This window comes from Pelophylax lessonae (genome assembly GCF_965119305.1).
Source record: "Pelophylax lessonae genome assembly, chromosome: 5".
Classification (NCBI taxonomy): domain Eukaryota; kingdom Metazoa; phylum Chordata; class Amphibia; order Anura; family Ranidae; genus Pelophylax; species Pelophylax lessonae.
In genome coordinates this window covers 537858056-537876786 of record NC_138772.1, presented here as the reverse complement: position 1 = coordinate 537876786, position 18731 = coordinate 537858056, and the positions used below count along the sequence as shown (strand labels likewise).

General features: G+C 44.9%; 1 protein-coding gene across 1 annotated transcript in view; it reads left to right on the top strand.

The window, feature by feature from the left end:
• The first annotated feature begins 14236 nt into the window (after positions 1 to 14236).
• FAM135B (family with sequence similarity 135 member B) overlaps positions 14237 to 18731 on the top strand; it is a 143974-nt gene continuing 139479 nt past the window's right edge. Inside the window, exons 1-2 of the mRNA XM_082257944.1 lie at positions 14237 to 14334; positions 16823 to 16902. Of these exons, the coding sequence (XP_082114070.1) occupies positions 14258 to 14334; positions 16823 to 16902 (157 nt within the window). The 5' untranslated portion in view covers positions 14237 to 14257. The remainder of the gene's footprint in view (positions 14335 to 16822; positions 16903 to 18731) is intronic.

Below are 18731 nucleotides of genomic sequence, written 5' to 3'. Positions count from 1 at the left end.
CTGTTCAGCTGCCTGTGTCCATTGCCGCCATTTTGGTCCTCCCCAGCCAGCTGCCTCTTCCAGCTCAAGCATGGTTCCCCAAGCGGAAGCTCTGCCCCAGTCCATTCTGTGAATGATCTCCTGCAGCCTCCTGCGATATGGGATGAGGGTCTCCCAGGGGGCTGCTGAGGCAGGACACATAATTTGGGTTGAAGCCAAAAGGGCAGTGGGGGGGCAGGGTCATCAGAACAAGAAATGGAAAAGCTCTAAAAAAAAAGAAGTACTATTATTAGCACACCATGTGCAAGCTCTCAGCACACAACCACGGGCCTCCATGGATGCATATAATGGCATTCTTGCTAAGGCAGGAGTGACTCTTTATATTTAGCCTTAGCTCAGATTGATAGTTCTGTATGCACTTGGTTTCACCTAAACCGATTGCTATTGTTTGCACCTGCCTGCTGCTTGGAAATGCCCTCGGCATTAGAGCTAAATAATCCAAAAATGATAGGTTGTGAATATTTTTGTCTCCCTGTCTAACCAATGGTTGGGAATGGTGCAGGCTGGGAGAGGATATAAATATTTGGGCGTGACCTTGGGAAGCTCTATTTCCCCTGGGCTCCTGCCTGGGGGAGGGTGTTTTCTAGATGTATTGTCCTCCTAGGTCTGTTGCCACTACCCTGCTGAAAGTGACTTTTCCAAGCAGGAGTGAGCCTATCCTGGGAAGAAGCACCAGGGTGAAACTTTCGCTGGAGGTTCTTGAAAGAATGGAATTCGGTTTCACTTTACAGGAAGTCTGGTGTCTCTCCTAAGAAGTTTACTACTACTTTACCCACTCTCCAGCCAGGCATTCAAGTTCACAGAATGCCAGCTTGGCTTAACTCATTAATGCTGCCTCCCAGTTGCCTTTTGAATGGGTTTTGCCTGGGCTTCTTCATTATGTCATTCACTGGTTCCCACAGTGTCACAAGAGCACCCTCAGCGCACAACCTGAGGTCACAATGGACGCATATCTGCAACGGCAGGACTTAAAGCCCATTTTATTTCTGCTACATACATATACGTTACGCGGATAGCAAGATGTAAACATTCTTTACAAGCGAAAGCTGAAAGTTTAAATTTCTGCTCAACTACTAGAGTCTGATGTCCCCTAAAGGTTTTCTGTGCCCTTACCCTCACTCCTTCAGAGTTGTCCAATTATCCATCTTCAAGCAAAAGATCAACAGGGTCAGTGAGTGCTTTGGGGCAGCTGTGGAACTGTTTAACCTTTGCAAGGCTAGAAGTGCCCAATGCAACCAGCGGCTCATTCTGGGGTGAGTGCTATACTAATATACAAAACTGATACAGAAAAATATATGACATTTTATTTTCTCCTAAAAAATAGAGTTATTAAATATTTTTAAAGATAATTTGGTTCATATCATACCTAGGTGCATTAAGGCATTGTTACTATAAATACATGTGCCGGCCTCACCAGTGGGACCACACTAGAAGGCTTACCCTGCCTGACAGTGCAGGAGCCAGCTACCCCTTTCCTGAATTATATGGACAGCACATTAAAGTCCCCTGCCTCATTCCCCTTTTTGGATCAGACTGAGTGGGATTTGTGACCTTGTCCATGTCACCATCAGATGTATATAAAACACTTGAGCGAAATATTATGATATAAGGCCACTATAAAACGCTTAAAGCGGAGTACGTGATCATTTACCCTGATTGGTGCAAATAGGATTACAATGTATTCCATATGTCAGTTATCCTGAGGATGTATCTATATCTCTGAGGAATGCTAAAATATGCAAACTCTACAGTGGAGGCTATACCCGAACTATCAAATTTGACTTACTGATCCGTCGTTTCACCCTGCCAATCTTGGCTCTACACACAGTGGGAAATACCGGTCTTGTCTGGTCTCTCTGGCCCTGACAAAGCCTTATGCGAAACGTGTTAGCTTGCTGGGACCCCTGGACCGTGTTTCATCTGAGACCCGTTCAACATCTGTTCTAAGTATTGGCATTCCCTCTAGGGAATGTATTTCTGCACTTGTGGTTTTTTTAATCATTGTTTGTGTTTCTGCTTGGGACTTTTTTGTCCCTGATGTATATGTTTTAAAATGTATTCAATAAATATGCATTTTATATAAATTGGTGTGGTTCATGATCCTCCTCCTCTCAACTGGCCTAGAAAGCCCCATCTTTTCTTTTCTGTTTTTGTATATTATTAGGGGTATTGGCCACTAACATGGTATTTTGTTTATATCAAATGTTGAAAGTGAGACATTTTGAAATGTCATGCCAAATATTGGCACATTTTGGATTTCATGAGAGCTACACATTCCAAAAAAGTTGGGACAGGTAGCAATAAGAGGCCGGAAAAGTTAAATGTACATATAAGGAACAGCTGGAGGACCAATTTGTAACTTATTAGGTCAATTGGCAACATGATTGGGTATAAAAAGAGCCTCTCAGAGTGGCAGTGTCTCTCAGAAGTCAAGATGGGCAGAGGATCACCAATTCCCCCAATGCTGCGGCGAAAAATAGTGGAGCAATATCAGAAAGGAGTTTCTCAGAGAAAAATTGCAAAGAGTTTGAAGTTATTATAATATACAGTGCATAATATCATCCAAAGATTCAGAGAATCTGGAACAATCTCTGTGCGCAAGTGTCAAGGCCGGAAAACCATACTGGATGGCGGTGATCTTCAGGCCCTTAGACGGCACTGCATCACATACAGTAATGCTACTGTAATGGAAATCACAACATGGGCTCAGGAATACTTCCAGAAAACATTGTCGGTGAACACAATCCACCGTGCCATTCACCGTTGCCGACTAAAACTCTATAGGCCAAAAAAAGAAGCCAAATCTAAACATGATCCAGAAGCACAGGCGTTTTCTCTGGGCCAAGGCTCATTTAAATGGACTGTGGCAAAGTGGAAAACTGTTCTGTGGTCAGACGAATCAAAATTTGAAGTTCTTTTTGGAAAACTGGGACGCCATGTCATCCGGACTAAAGAGGACAAGGACAACCCAAGTTGTTATCAGCGCTCAGTTCAGAAGCCTGCATCTCTGATAGTATGGGGTTGCATGAGTGCGTGTGGCATGGGCAGCTTACACATCTGGAAAGGCACCATCAATGCTGAAAGGTATATCTAAGCTCTAGAACAACATATCCTCCCATCCAGACGTCGTCTCCTTCAGGGAAGACCTTGCATTTTCCAACATGACAATGCCAGACCACATACTGCATCAATTACAACATCATGGCTGCATAGAAGAAGGACCCGGGTACTGAAATGGCCAGCCTGCAGTCCAGATCTTTCACCCATAGAAAACATTTGGCGTATCATAAAGAGGAAGATGGGACAAAGAAGACCTAACACAGTTGAGCAACAAGAAGCCTGTATTAGACAAGAATGGGACAAAATTCCTATTCCTAAACTTGGGCAACTTGTCTCCTCAGACGTTTGCAGACTGTTATAAAAAGAAGAGGGGAGGCCACACAGTGGTAAACATGGCCTTGTCCCAACTTTTTTGAGATGTGTTGATGCCATGAAATTTAAATTAACTTATTTTTCCCTTAAAATTATACATTTTCTCAGTTTAAACATTTGATATGTCATCTATGTTGTATTCTGAATAAAATATTGAAATTTGAAACTTCCACATCATTGCATTCTGTTTTTATTCACAATTTGTACAGCGTCCCAACTTTTTTGGAATCGGGTTTGTATATATACTTTATATATGCTGTATAAAACCAACATACATACATACATACACACATATATATATATATATATATATATATATATATATATATATATATATATACAGTATATATATATATATACAGTATATATAGGTATGTTAATTTTAGAATATCTCTGAACATCCAGGATGTTTATCATTTACTACAACATTCAGGAAAGTGTCAGCATTATGACGCACCCCAGCAAATAACTATGATCTGCAGCACCATTTCTGCTGCGTTGAGTAACCGCATTCTAACATGTGATTTCCTACAGTAACCTCAGATGGCAGAAAGCGCCAATAACACTTTGTGCTGCAGAACAGCAGGCGATGTGCTAGGGGTATAATCACAATTGTCTCAATGTACTTTTGTTTCTGCAGAACAACCCAACATTAGTTCCAATGGTGCTTTTGTAGTTTTAGAAGTCTTCCATCAAAGCGATCCAGCCGATAAATATTTTTTTTTAATTGAAAAATATAAAAGTGTAGAATTTAGAGAGTAACATTTTACTTGAAAGAGCCTGTGAAGTGAATGATTTGTTTTAGTAACTTTTCTTATGTCCTTCTTGATTAGGTAAAAAAAAAAACCGGGCTTCATTACCTACACCAGTCTTTCTCAACCTGGGCTCTATGGAACCCTAGAGTTCCTTCAGAGGTTGCTAGGGGTTCCTTGGGCAAGGGGAAATTGGAGCTACCCTGATAAGTGCCCACTGAAACCAATGATCATTTTAACTATCTGTAGGAGGGAAGTTATTTCCACTGACTACAAATTTAGGACGCATTCTTCCCACTGACCACCAATGTAAGGAGCATTCTTTTTCTGGCCATCACACTAATGTCCAGTGAGCTGGAGATGCAGTAACTTTTAACGTAGGTTCCCTGAGACCAGAATCTTATTTCAAGGGTTCCTTTATAAAAAGTAGAGATAGACCGATATGTTTTTTTCAGGGCCGATACTCATACCAATATTTTGGTCACAATGTATCGGTATCGGCCAATATGGGCCGATATTTTGTACATTTAAAGTTTTGAAAAATAAAGACAATTTTTGACACAAATCTGGTACTGAACATGTTAATTTTTGTTTAATGCTTAATGGCTGGCTTGCTGGCACCCTGTGGTGGGTGGCTGGCTTGCTGGCACCCTGTGGTGGCTGGCTGGCACCCTGTGGTGGGTGGCTGGCTGTCTGGCACATTGTGGTGGGTGGCTGGCACCCTGTGGTGGGTGGCTGGCTGGCACCCTGTGGTGGGTGGCTGGCTGGTACAGTGCCTGTGGCTGACTGGTACAGGGCCTGTGGATGGCTGCCTATCTGGCACCCTGTCTGTGGGTGGATGGCTGTCTGTCACCCTGTGGTGGTGGGTGGGTGGCTGGCACAGTGGCTGTGGGTGGCTGGCTGGTACAGGGCCTTTGGGTGGCTGGCTGGCTGGTACAGTGCCTGTGGTTGGCTGGCTATCTGGCACCCTGTCTGTGGGTGGGTGGCTGGCTGGCACCCTGTGGTGGGTGGGTAGCTGGCACAGGGGCTGTGGGTGGCTGGCTGGTACAGGGCCTGTGGGTGGCTGGCTGGCTGGTGCAGTGCCAGTGGCTGGCTGGTACAGGGCCTGTGGGTGGCTGGCTGGCTGGTACAGAGCCTGTGGGTGGCTGGCTGGCTCGCTCGAACAGTGCCCCCTTTCAATGCAGACAGACCAGCGTGCCCCCTTTCAATGCAGACAGACCAGCGTGCCCCCTTTCAATGCAGACAGACCACCTTGCCCCCTTTCAATGCAGACAGACCAGTGTGCCCCCTTTCAATGCAGACAGACCAGCTTGCCCCCTTTCAATGCAGAATGACCAGTATGCCCCCTTTCAATGCAGACAGACCAGCGTGCCCCCTTTCAATGCAGAGAGACCAGCGTGCCCCCTTTCAATGCAGAACAAGCATGCAATCAGTGAAGTGTAAAGATTCGTGATACAGTTCTTGTTTCAGATCAGTGCCTTTTTAAGTAAAGAAAAGAAAATATAACAGCCAAAAAAAAATAAAAAATGCACTTCCCTAAATCAGAGTCATCTCCCTTCCTTTCTGCTTACAGGTTTCCTTTTAGAGTTGCTGTCAGGATCACACCAGTCGCCTGTGGACCATCTGCCTGGTTGTGACTCCCATCCTGCACCCATTGACTCCCACAATACCCTTCTCTCTGCCCACCACCCTAGGGTCGGGGGGGGGGGGTGCCATGGCACAGGGATTCTCAGTGCTCAGAGGAAGAACCCTCCCTCCTCTCTCCGTGTTTTTGTGTGCACTCAATAGGCTCCATGTCTAATTATTGGTGGGGATGCCATAGAGCGGCTCATCTGTCCCCTTCAGTCAGTGGATGAATCGCTACGACTTGGTGCCCAGGAGAAGGCTTGCAATGGGCTGCGGAGCTCAGCATGCCTAGCCGGGGAGGGCTCCAGCAATGGAGCTCTGGGGGATCGCCGGCTGCTCCCTGGTGGTTCTGTTAATAGTGGCTGCGCTGCTGTCCAACGGCGTGGTGCTGATCTGCTTCCTGAGCTGTTCCGACCATGCGCGCCGCTGCCCTCCTCTCTGACGGCGGGCGGGAAGGTGACGTCGGGACGGTGCGTGACTAACGCACGCACCGCCCCCACGCGACGTCACCCGGGATGTCCTCTATGATTGGTCCAGGCTGGAGTCTGGACCATTTACAGCCAGGACAGCACTACAGTGGGGAGTGTTGGGGAGCATTGCTCTGCGCCCTGATGACACCCAGAAGGCCGCCAATCTGCGCCTCTGCGTGGCAGCACGTGGGGTGCAAAACCCCACCCCCCCATAGACCGTAGTAGGTCCGGCGCCCCTAGTGGGTGTAAGATTCTGGTACCTCTAGTACTCTTATTTACTACTTTCTTTTCAATGCGTCCCACCTTTCCCTTTAGGTGGTACGCATATACCTTTAAGAGCGATGAGGTCACTGCTGAGCGCCGCAGAGCGTCTATTTCAACCGCCGGCGGTCTCACTCACATCGTTCATTCAACCTGCTTTGCTGTCCACATGCTTGCTAGTGTGTCTCGCTGTCGGAACCTCCAGTTGCTTTCCTTTGCCTTGAACAGACCGGAACCTCGCTCCTGATCCCTGTATCTCGCTACCGGATCACTCCTCATTACCGGACCCCGCTACTAACCTACTCTCTAGTGATAAGTACCCCGCAGGGGAAACCTCCATAAAACCTACTTACACTATATCTATTGCTCACTAAAGACTGTCACTCTCTATGCAATACTAAACCTATCATCTGCACTGTTATTTAGATTGCTAGCTCTTGAGCCTACTAACATCTATCCTTGCACTGGGTTAGTCTCTCCTGTATGTCATCTGCTATCCTACCACCTACTACCATACATGATTGCTAACCTATCTGCATCCTACCTGTTACCATCTATACTCTCCTGAACATTTCTCTCGAGTGCTTGCCATCTACTGTCACTGTTCATACCTGTCCCTTCAGCACATCACCACTATACTGCTATATACATCTATCACTCCAGGAACATCTTATTGAGTGTGTATATTTGTATGCTGAATCAGGCAGGCCACAGTGATGAGTCTTGGGAGTTGGAATTGGTATTTCAACACATCTCTACATGACTGCTGAGTGGAGATTTCTGCAGCTGCAAATCCATCTTGTTACAAAAACGCAGGAGCGTTACAGTGGGCTGCAAATGTAATTTTTTTTTATTTCTTTTTTTTTCTTTTGCACAGATTGGGGTGGGGGGGGGGGGCGGCGCCCCTGTGCCCTCTATCAACAGGCCGCCACTGGTGCTACATATGTGCCTAGATCAAATTTCATGAATCGGGTTTACATCCACTTTACCTACACAGATCCCTTTCACACCAAAAACTATTTATGATTTGCCAATCTTCAAGGCCCCTTCCCTCCTTATCTCCACCCTTTTTATACACCACTGTCTAATAATATCAGGCATGCGTGGCAATGGTGAGAAATGGTGGTCCTACCTGCCGTCAGAAGGAACTTGTTAAGTAACAGTGCGAGATTTGTGGCAAGGAGCCGTAGACTAAAGCTTAGGGCAGGGGTATTGACCTAAAAATCAAAACTCCCCCATACCTGGATGAAGAGGGTATTATAATATCTTAGCTCCCATTGGCTGAATGGGAAGATGGAGGAGCAAAGAAAAGTTGAGCATGTGTTGCTGGGGAGAGCAGCACTTAAGTGTACTTGTTGCTCTGCACTGCATGGAACAAAGCATACATTAAAACAAATTTATCGTGATCCGCCATCAAAATGTCTCTATCCACTGCTAAAGATATGTTTGGTATCGAGATGTTAATAACGCTTAATTATTAATTATACATATGTTCTAACTCTCACAATGTGTTTGACAGCTTTAGAATTAATAATCCTTCTACTATTGTCATTTAGATGACACAAACTAAAAAAAATGTTTTTTACCCCGTCGTTTAATTTACTAAATAATAGATTCTATTTCAATGTCAGAAAGCTTGTATTTACCATATTAGTAAATTATTTCATATTAAAGATTTTTTTTTTTTGTTCCCTTTAAAGCTGAACTTCAGGATATGCAACTATTGTCTAAATACAAGAGTCATGTGTATTCTTCCTCGAGTCCAACATGAAATAAATCCTGATCTTTTCCTCCCCCCCTCCATGTAATTTTATGCAGGTAGAGAGTAGAGGGTGGGGCCTGCTGGGTCCCTCCCACGGCTCTGCTCTCTGCATTCTATGTACAACACAATGATGATGTCACTGCTGCTTTTATCCGAGCTGGCAAAGGCATTTGGTGCTTACAGCTGGTTTAAGCTCACTTGTGGCTATTGAGGAATGTATCAAAATAAAAGCCATGATTAAGGCCTCAATGGCCGAAACGCGTAGGCCATGTCACTATTGTTTGTTTCTTAGTTTCTTGCAAATAAATGGATACTGTTTAATTGATCTTCACTTTTTCCTTTTTTCCTCCCTTTTTTCCTTTTTCCTTTGGACGTTTCCTCTTTTGTGGTCTACAGCAATAGTTCTTATGCTCAGTCTTCAAGTACCCCCAACGGGGCATGTTTTTGGGGTTTCCTTTACTTTGCACAGCTGCTTTAAATCAATATCAATGACATGGTATTGATAAGAGCTATTTTATCTATAGGAAAGTTTCCAAAACATGGCCCATTGGGGTACTTAAGGACCGAGGTTGAGAACCACTGGTCTACAGAGACCTTGGGGCAGAACACCAGTGATCCGTATTAAGTGAATTGAAGAGTGGAGGTAGAAGCGCTGCTTTTTTGCTCATATCTAAATAAAAGTCTCAAGGCATTCTGATGGGAAAAGCTATGGGACATCTAGGTGCCCAAGCTTGTCGCACAACCTGCCCCTTGAAGAGTCCTAGGAGCCCACTGTTATACTGACCAATAGGAATGTGCAGGAGTTAGGAAGGGGCAGGCAAGTTTTGTCACCATTGGGAGGTGCAGAAGGTTGATTAGGGGCAGGGTGTCACGAACAGGGGTCAGGCTCGAACACCAGTAGCTAAAGCAGTGGAAGCTCACACAGGAACCAGCAGGATAGGAACACAGGCAGGTCACCCTGGCAGATGACGCATGCTCATCTGAGGTGCGGAATCTAAGTACTAACTCGTGTTCACCAGAGCTCCTGATGGTGGAGATGGGTTTTGCTGCGTTAGCACAAGGTCGCGGTCCTCAGGATTGCCCCACCAGGAGATGAGCAAGCCAGGGTCCAGTAGCAGATATAGCAGGTAGGGATCAAGCAGGAGCAAAGTCAAGGAGTAGCCAAAGGTCGGTAACGAGTAGTTGCAGGTTGGGATTAAGCAGAAGCGTAGACAAGGAACAAGCCAAATGTCGATAACGAATCATAGCGAAAAGGCGGATGTCAGCAGGAGAGACAAGCGAGATATTGGCTGGAGAAGGCACAATATTCTGGCAACCAGGAAGTGCAGAGACATGGCTAAAATCAGGAAGTTCATGGGCGGAGCAAAGGGTTCAAGGTCCAAGTCAATTAGGATTCACGGCAGGATCATTCAAGGATTTGTCCAGGGAACTGTCTAGGGAACTGTCTAGCATTCCAGGTGGCTCAGCATGTTGAGTCATTGCCAGACACAGCAGAGGTCCCAGGTTCAAATTTGGGTCCTGGCACAAGGCATTTTAAGGTTTCCACAGCTATATACCCTCTTATGCATTCTGGGAACACCATGTCCAAGCTCATGAAACTGCAAGCTAGTATCTTCCAACTTTATATACCAAGGTCTCATTGTAATCCCTTAATGCAGCCTAATTGCTTGAACTTAAAGTGATATTAAACTTATCATTTTTTAAGTACTTTTAGCAGCTAATTTAATCACCTACTGCGCATGCAGCTTCTTTATAATTTATTCTTTGCCCATATTCCAGTTTCTGGTGCCATAACCACTGCCCTGGGTTTCCTACTTAAGAGTGGTTTCTTTCTCTTGCAGCGTCCTATGATGCCACCCTTGCATGCAGAGACTAGAGTTGTGTCTCCCTACACTGTGTGCATCAATAGAAACACACAGCCATGTTGCCTAGGAAGATCAGACACGCCCCTGCTCCTCCATACTCCTCCCCCCTCCTTTCTCCAAGTTATCAGACAGACTAGCAGACTGTCCAATGTTAACCCTTTTCTATGAAGACCAGAAGTTCAGGGATGTAACACTGGGAGAGCAGGAGCTAGCAGCATTGAAAGTTGTAAAAATAGTTTACTGGAGAATGTTTGTTCTTTGTGCCCAAAGTAAGCTAAAACACTGAGGTTTTAAATTGATTGTAAAGTCTTGAGTTTTTTTTAAATAGCAAACATGTTATACTTACCTCCTCTGTCCAGTGGATTCGCAAAGAGTGGCCCCCATCCTCCTCTTCTCTTTGCATCTTATGGCCCCTACCTCCTGTTGAGTGCCCCCACAGCAAGCAGCTTGCTATGGGGGCACACGAGCCAAGCTGCAGCTCCGTGTGTCTATTCAGACACGGAGCTGCCATTTGGCCCTGCCCCCCTCTCTCCTGATTGGCTAGCTGACTTTGATTGACAACTGCGGGAGCCAATAGTGCTGTGTCTCAGTCAATCAGGAGGGTGAGTCCCGGGCGGCCGAGGGACTCGTGGACATGACTGGAAAGAGATTGGGCTCAGGTAAGTATTGGGGGGGCTGCTACATGCAGAAGACTTTTTATCTTAATACATTGAATGCATTGAGATAAAAAACCTTTTGGCTTTACAACTACTTTAATATTGCTTTAATGAATTTGAAGTGATACTAAACACGCACTGTTTAATTTAAATTGTCCCTTCTATTTCTGTATGAGGATTAAAAATATTTTAATAAAAAAAAAAAAAAAAACATCCAACATCCTTTTTTCTAATTGATATACAGCTGTCACATGACCCAGCTCTTTCCCAGCCTGTCTGCAGGGAAACATAGGCAGGAGGAGCTTTTAGTCCTCTGCTTCTGGTCACAAGTTCAAAATAAAAAAAGAAACAGCCTTTGGAATACAGAGTAAAAATAAATAAATAATATCAACATTTTTAAATTGTCATACAAATATATATTTAAAATCAAATCTTTACTATTTTTTGTGAATAACATGGCGTGTGCGGATTTCTGCCAGTCGCAGGCTGTGTCACGCCCCTCCAGCCTGTGTCTTAGAATAACAGGGAGGTGAAGCCTCCTTTAATCGATATGTAATATCCCACCCCCCATTGTGTTTAGCTGGTTAGTGGGATTAGAGGAGGAGGTAGGGAGTGGGCTGTCATTTACCACTGTGTATACGCCCACATGTGTGACTCTATAGTCACATGGGCTGCTCAGATGTGATAGTGAGGAACTGCCCAGCATAGAAACTCACTGAAAACTGAGCATGTGCAGAGTTGACACCACGGCTGCAAAATCCCTAGCTGCATTAAATAGAAGGGGGCGATAGAGAGCAGTTATTTTTTATTTTTTTTTTGCAGAATACAGGAGATGAATCTCATAGTGAGTATGAGCAGTGTGTAATTCACCATTTATTGATTGTTTTTTATGATGTGGGTTTAGTGACACTTTAATGTATTTTTTTCAGCAAGACTAACCATGTTGTAAGCTCTAACGAGCAGGGCCCTCTGATTCCTCCTTTTTTGAATTGTACTGTAACTGTATTGTCTTCCCCCACACTGTAAAGCGCTGCGCAAACTGTTGGCGCTATATAAATCCTGTATAATAATAATAATAATATTAATGTTGCTATGTTATTTCTTATGCTCACCCATGAGTCATCAGAGGGAAATTACACCTTGTTTCCATCCTTTCTCCAATCTGCAGCAGGTATTTCATTCTACTGCTGTAGGTCTGATGGAGAAAGGTTGCACAGTTAAAGGGTAACTCCACTTTCGTGGAGAAAAAAATAGCACATAAAAAAAACAATATATCATATACAAATGTGACACAAATCATATTGTAATTGAATGTTATTAAAAATGACCTTTCCTATTCAATCTGCAGCTGTTGTAATTTTCTGAAAATGCAATGCAATATGGCCGCCTGGAGCTGTTCTGTACACAGAATGTATACTGACCACACCCCCAGAAACATCATTTCCTGCTTGTGTGATTGGCTCACCAATTTTCCCAGAAGTCTGCACTAAGATACAAGTCAGATTTCTGGCATCCCCTGCAACAAAAATGTCATTTTTGGTGAGATACTCCCAATAGGAACACATCTAAAGCAGGCATGTCCAACCTGCGGCCCGGAACCGCAGGCAATGTGGCCCACTGCCCCCTGACATTTTTTTTTTCTGCCTGGGAGGAAGGAAGTCGAGTCGGGGGCACGGCCACAGAGGCTGCCTCGGAGGGGATCATCCACTAGTTGTGTTAAATTAGTGCTGGGGGGTGGGCTTTAGCACGGAAGGGCAAAGCGGCGTTTTATTACTTATATACCTTAACTATAGTATACATTTTATAGGCGGCCCGAGAACATTTCTCTACACTCAATGTGGCCCAGAGAAGCCAAAAGGTTGGACACCAATGGTCTAAAGGGATGCAGGCCCAGCAGATTTCCTCATTAGAGCCCTGCAGCTGCCACAGCTGATAGATAATTATGAAACCACTCCTATTAGACCCACTCAGCACAGAGGAACAAACAATGATTTCTTCAGAATAACAAAAGGAAGGAATCTGCAACAAAGTTTGTTAAAGACCTTGTAATGTACAGAGATCACCCAGAGGGGAATGTTTTTTTTCTCAACAAAAGTGGAGTTACACTTTAACCACTTGCCGACTGCCGCACGACTATTTATGTCGGCAGTCAGCCCCTCACAGGCAAAGCGACGTAGGGCTACGTCGTTAGCATGTAAGGGTTTTGGGAGCGAGCGCGCGCCGCTGGATGCTCCCGCTCGGTCACGGACCCCCCTCCCCGCGCGTGTCCCTGGGGGACCCGATGTCCGCCGGGCACTCGCGATCGTCTGTGACAGAGGGAGAAAGGCAGGCGGCTAATGTAAACAAAGCCGCCTGTCAGTCTCCCCTGTGTAAGAATGGTGATCAAACGGTTCTTCTATGTAGGACCGTTGATCACAGTTCTTACACATCAAGCCACAGCCAATCACAGTTAGAAACACGCCCCTAGGACACACTTAACCCCTCCCTCTCCAATACAGTTAACCCCTTCCCTGCCAGTGTCATTATTACAGTAACAGTGCATATGTATAGCACTGATTACTGTAGTAATGTCACTGGTAACCCCAAAAGTGTCAAAAAATGTCAGTCAAGGGTCCGATCTGTCCGCCGCAATGTCGCAGTCCCGCAAAAAAAATCGCATATCGCCGCCATTACTCGTTAAAAAAAAAACAAAACAAAAAAAATGACAAAAATCTTTCCCTTTGTTAGTAAACGCAATAACTTTTTCGCAAACCAATCAAAATACGCTTATTGTGATTTTTTTTTTACCAAACATATGTAGCAGAAAACAAATTGGCCGAAAATTTTAAAAAAGTTTGATTTTTACATTTTTTGGGGGGGGAATTTCATATAAAAAAAAGTGAAAAATATTGTTATTTTTGCAAAATTGACGCTCTTTTTTTGTTTATAGCGCATGATCAAAAAATCGCACAGGTGATCAAATACCACCAAAAGAAAGCTCTGTTTGTGGGAAAAAAAGGACATAAAATTTGTTTAGGTACAGCGTCGCACGACCACGCAATTGTCCGTTCAATTCACGCAGTGCCGAATCGCAAAATAGGCCCTGGTCAGGAAGGGGGTAAAATCTTCCGGGGCTTAAGTGGTTAAGAATAATTGGCAAAAAGTTACAATCTGAGAAGCACAGTGAAAGCCCTGCTTGGTCTCGGTGCAAAACAACCATTCGGTGTTTATGGAACACTTTAGGTGTCATTTCTGCCTTTTTCGCAGTAGCAGTGACTCACGGGCAGCGTTATCAGATCACTAAATGCTTTTACCTGCCAAGAGTTTTATACGCCTGATAATGTCTTATGTATTATCAGAGACGAGAGTGCATTATGTTTGTTTTTCCCTGTCTAGGTGATGAGCTGATAATACCATGTCTGAAGTACAAGCAACCTTAGAGTTCTCGGTGGAGCTTCATAAATTCCATAATGTGGACTTATTCCAGAGGGGGTGAGTAAATCATTCAATATGGATATATGCAGGAAGGGTACTTTTATAAGTGTTGGATAGAATGTTGGCCAGATTGAATAAACTCTCTACAAAATTAGGGAACTTTAATTCAATTCAATATTTGTGGACAGTTGTTTCAGGGACAAGTTGCTTGTTTTGGTGACATCTGTAAATTTTTGGATTCCACATGTAGCACCCTCCTGGATAGGTGCAAGGAAAAAGCATTGCATGCTCCATCTGCTTATCAGGGGAGCCTGATCTACTAGTTTTGCCTGTTGCATGTTCCTAGGTGTGATTCACTGGGTCTGAGGGAGTGTCCCCACTGTATCCAATAGGGGAGCACGTTGGACAGTGGAGGAAACCCAGCCAGTGACACACAGGCTTTTGTGAGAGTCCCAGTGGGAAGGCACAATTGCAGAGCATCCTAGGATTGCTCATAAAAGCCAGGGGGACATGTGACAGGGCGTCTTTGGCGGGAAGCAGAGTCCCAGGAGGAGGCTGACGGCTGTCTCTCTTCCTGCTGTATAAAGAAAGTGGCCATAGGCAGTTAGCCTAGTGAACCAAGTGTGGAGCTGACAGTGGAGCTGCTGGCAGAGTCTTCTGGGACAAACAGTGTCCGTGAGTACCAGGGGGCTTGCCAAGGGGTCTGCCCAGGAAGGGGGACCACTCCAGGAAGAGTCCAGGGCAGCCTTTCCCAATGGGCACACCCGGCGGGTGCCCCACTTGCCAAGAGGCCCCCGCACACAGGGTGGCAATGATCTGTCCCCCCCAGGCCAGATTAGTTTACCTGGTGGTCTAGGCCCCAACCCCCCCCCCCCCCCCCAGACCAGTTTGTCCCCTGGGAACGGGTGCTGGCTGCTTTGCTGTGTCTCTGAGTCTCTGCTGCACTGGTTGCTAATAAGGCCAGTCGACTGGCATCTAGCAACCAGTGACGTCCTGAGGAGAGGGGACCCAGCATGCGCCCTATCGATAATTTGTATTTTTATTCTCGTGGGTGATTGTATAGGCAGGGCCCCCAGTGCACTGAATTGCCCGGAGGCCTATAAGGCTCCTAAGATGGCACTAGGAGAGTCAGAGGATAAAGGATCAGCTCACACAGTGTGTCAGAGTAAAGGGGGTGCCGAGTAGAACCCTGAAGAGTATGGGTAAAGGGGGCACCAAGCAGGGCCCTGAAGAGTGATTCACTTTACAGTTCGCTTAATTACTACCGCATTCAGCTACAGCTAGAAGTCCCAAAATTGTGCATAGTTTATTCAGTTGGAGTATCCCACTCATCCCTTCTCCTATCCCAGTTCTCAATAAAACAACAAAAACCCAAACCCCTGGACTGTTTTCTGACTGAGCCAAGCACTTAGAATACATTAAATTACCAAGTTGTTGCTATGGGTAACCCAGGGGAATCTGTAACCAGCAGCTCCCATGGGAGTGGTGCTACACACATGAACAAAAAAAAAACACTGTAAAGTCACACAAGTTATAAACGCTTCTCACTGTCAGCACAGGGCCACTGATGGGGGGGGGGGGGCACCAGTCCTCCTGTAGGGGGCCCAGGCACACAGGGGGGCCCCCAACGGCACGGGGAATCTGTGCGGATGGGCGGATGGGCAAATACAGAAGGAAGCCCTGTGGAGCACTCTGCAGCAGCTGAAAGCCAGTTTCTCCCCCTCCTGCCAGCTTTCACCTGCTGTAGGGAGAGACACAGACACAGGGCATCGTTCCTGTAATTGCTTCTCCAACACCGATCCCCCTCCCTGTTCTGCCTGCGGGACTGCGACATTGTGGTGGACAGATAAGACACCTAACTGACATTTTTGACACTTTTGGGGGTACCAGTGACATTACTACAGTAATCAGTGCTAAAAATATGCACTGTTACTGTAATAATGAAACTGGCAGGGAAGGGGTTAACCTAGGGGTGATCGAAGGGTTAAGTGTGATCCTAGGGGGTGTTTTCTAACTGTGGGGGGGGGAGGAACTTGTGAAATAATCATAGACACCTGTGTTCCTATATAGAAGGATCCCAGGCGCTCTGTGATCATTTCAGAGAGATGAACGAAAATGAAGCCCCTGCAGTGTCGCCCACTCTGCAACAGGGCGACCGACATGTCCGGCCATCCTGCTTCCTTGTTCGCTTCCTCTGGCCATCTGATTGGCCGGAGGCGTGATTACATCACACCCGCACATGTGCGCGGGAGCCGCCATTCACGGCATAGGGCTCTGAAGGAACGGCACGGGTGGCCATTCCTTCAGAGCTCATGCACCGATGATGTCATTGGCTGCATGCACTGTAAATATCTCCTAAGCGGTGCAAGTTTAGGAGATGTTTATAGCACCTATAGGTAAGCCTTAATATAGGCTTACCTATAGGTAAATGTCAACAAAGTGGGTTTACAGCCACTTTAATGTGACTATTCTAAATGTCTTATGATAAAAAAACAAACAAACAAAAGAAACAAAAAAAACAGCAATTGTATTTTTCTTCTTTTAGGTACTATCACGTAAGGGCTTCTTTAAAAGTGTCATCTAGGACACCACACAAAGTGACGGCAACGCTTATGGGACAAACAGGTAAGGAGAGATATCACTACATCTTCTTGTTTGATTTGAATCACAATGCTTATAAAGGGAAATTAAGTGTGGCGTCTTGTAGAAGGGTATTTCATAACGTGACTGTGACATTACTCACCGTCACTGGAAGTGAAAGACAGATACCTAATGGACACTGAGAATGTGATTTGGATTGCTTCAAGTGGGTTCTGTGTTTACACTTATGATAATGTGTATTGTACTTCAATGTCAGAGACAGACAATCTGTCTGTGTATTGAGGTGTGATGGGGATTCTGTTAAGCCTGTCTGCCCCATTGTTAATTGTTAATGAACTCACATATTGTTTCTGTCCAGATGGCTAGATAATTAGTTCAGGTTAATTCTATTTCTGTATCCAATTTCATCTGCAAATGATAATGTAATCAGGCAACCCCTGACCTGATGGGGTAATGTATTTAGGAGGGGTAGGTCCATGCTGTATATAAATTATGTGTGACTGTTCAATAAAGAGAAGGTTCAAGTACAAGCTAAGTTGTCGGCTAGCTTTGTATGGGGCGGCTGGAATATTTGATATCTATGTTCAAGACTGAAGGAAGCCGTATACTGATGGAAGTCCACAAACACAGTGTGAGTCGCGGTTCCATTACAGTGACCTACTCGTAGATCCTCTGCACTCTTATCTAGGTGGATGGTAAAACTTCCCACCATATGTAACTCATCACTTTGTTCTTTGTACAGCCAATGGAATAAAAAGTTAATTTGCCAAATATCTACAGCGACCCAAACTACACAAGTCCAGTTTTTCTTGCCTTTCACGATAAGTGTAACCTCCCATGCTTTTGATTGACAACTTGACTTAGTTGCCCACCTACCTGCATGTTCATTTTTGAATTGATCCCTGTATACCGGTGGGGCCACTTGGACATGAAGTATTACTTATAGCAGCTTGGTCATTTTGTAAGTAGGGTCTTCTTCACATCTCCTTCAGCTTGTAGTTTATTCCATTATGGAAGATCACATTTGATAGACAGGGATATTTTGTATTTTTTTTTTTTTCTTTTTGCTTGCTGACATCCACCGCTCCATAGGGCTGCATGGAGCATCCGATCCGGTCCGTCTGAAATACTGACAGACGGATCGGATTGGAAAGCCCGTGTGAAAGGGGCCTTACTGGATGATAATGGTAAAGCACTGTGGCCGCACAGCCATTCTGCTATTAGCTAAGTATTTTTTCTGAATGTAAACAAAGGGGCGGGGATGGCGGTTGACAGTTTATTCCAAGCATCAACTACAATATTTAAGCACTTGCCGACTGCCTAACTATTTACGTCGGCAGTCAGCCCCTCACATTGCTAGCCTGTGAGGCTCTAGGGAGTTCCCTCACTTTGGAGGGATTTCTTCTCCCTTCCTGTTTTGGCTATTGAAGGTAAAGGGATATCTAAAAATGGGACACAGATGACAAAAATAAAACTGGCATCAGGTGTAACCCTCCCTTACTCTTACTCTATGAAAAAAAAAAAATGTTTTTCTTCATTTCTGCTTCAACATTCAACCACTTAAGCCCCGGAAGATTTTACCCCCTTCCTGACCAGAGCCTATTTTGCGATTCGGCACTGCGGGATTTTAACGGACAATTGCGTGGTTGTGCGACACTGTACCTAAATGAATTTGACATCCTTTTTTTCCCACAAACAGAGCTTTCTTTTGGTGGTATTTGATCACCTGTGCGATTTTTACTTTTTGCGCTATAAACAAAAAAACAGCATCAATTTTGTAAAAATAACAATATTTTTCACATTTTTTATATGAAATCCCCCCCCCCCCCCAAAAAAGTAAAAATCAAAATTTT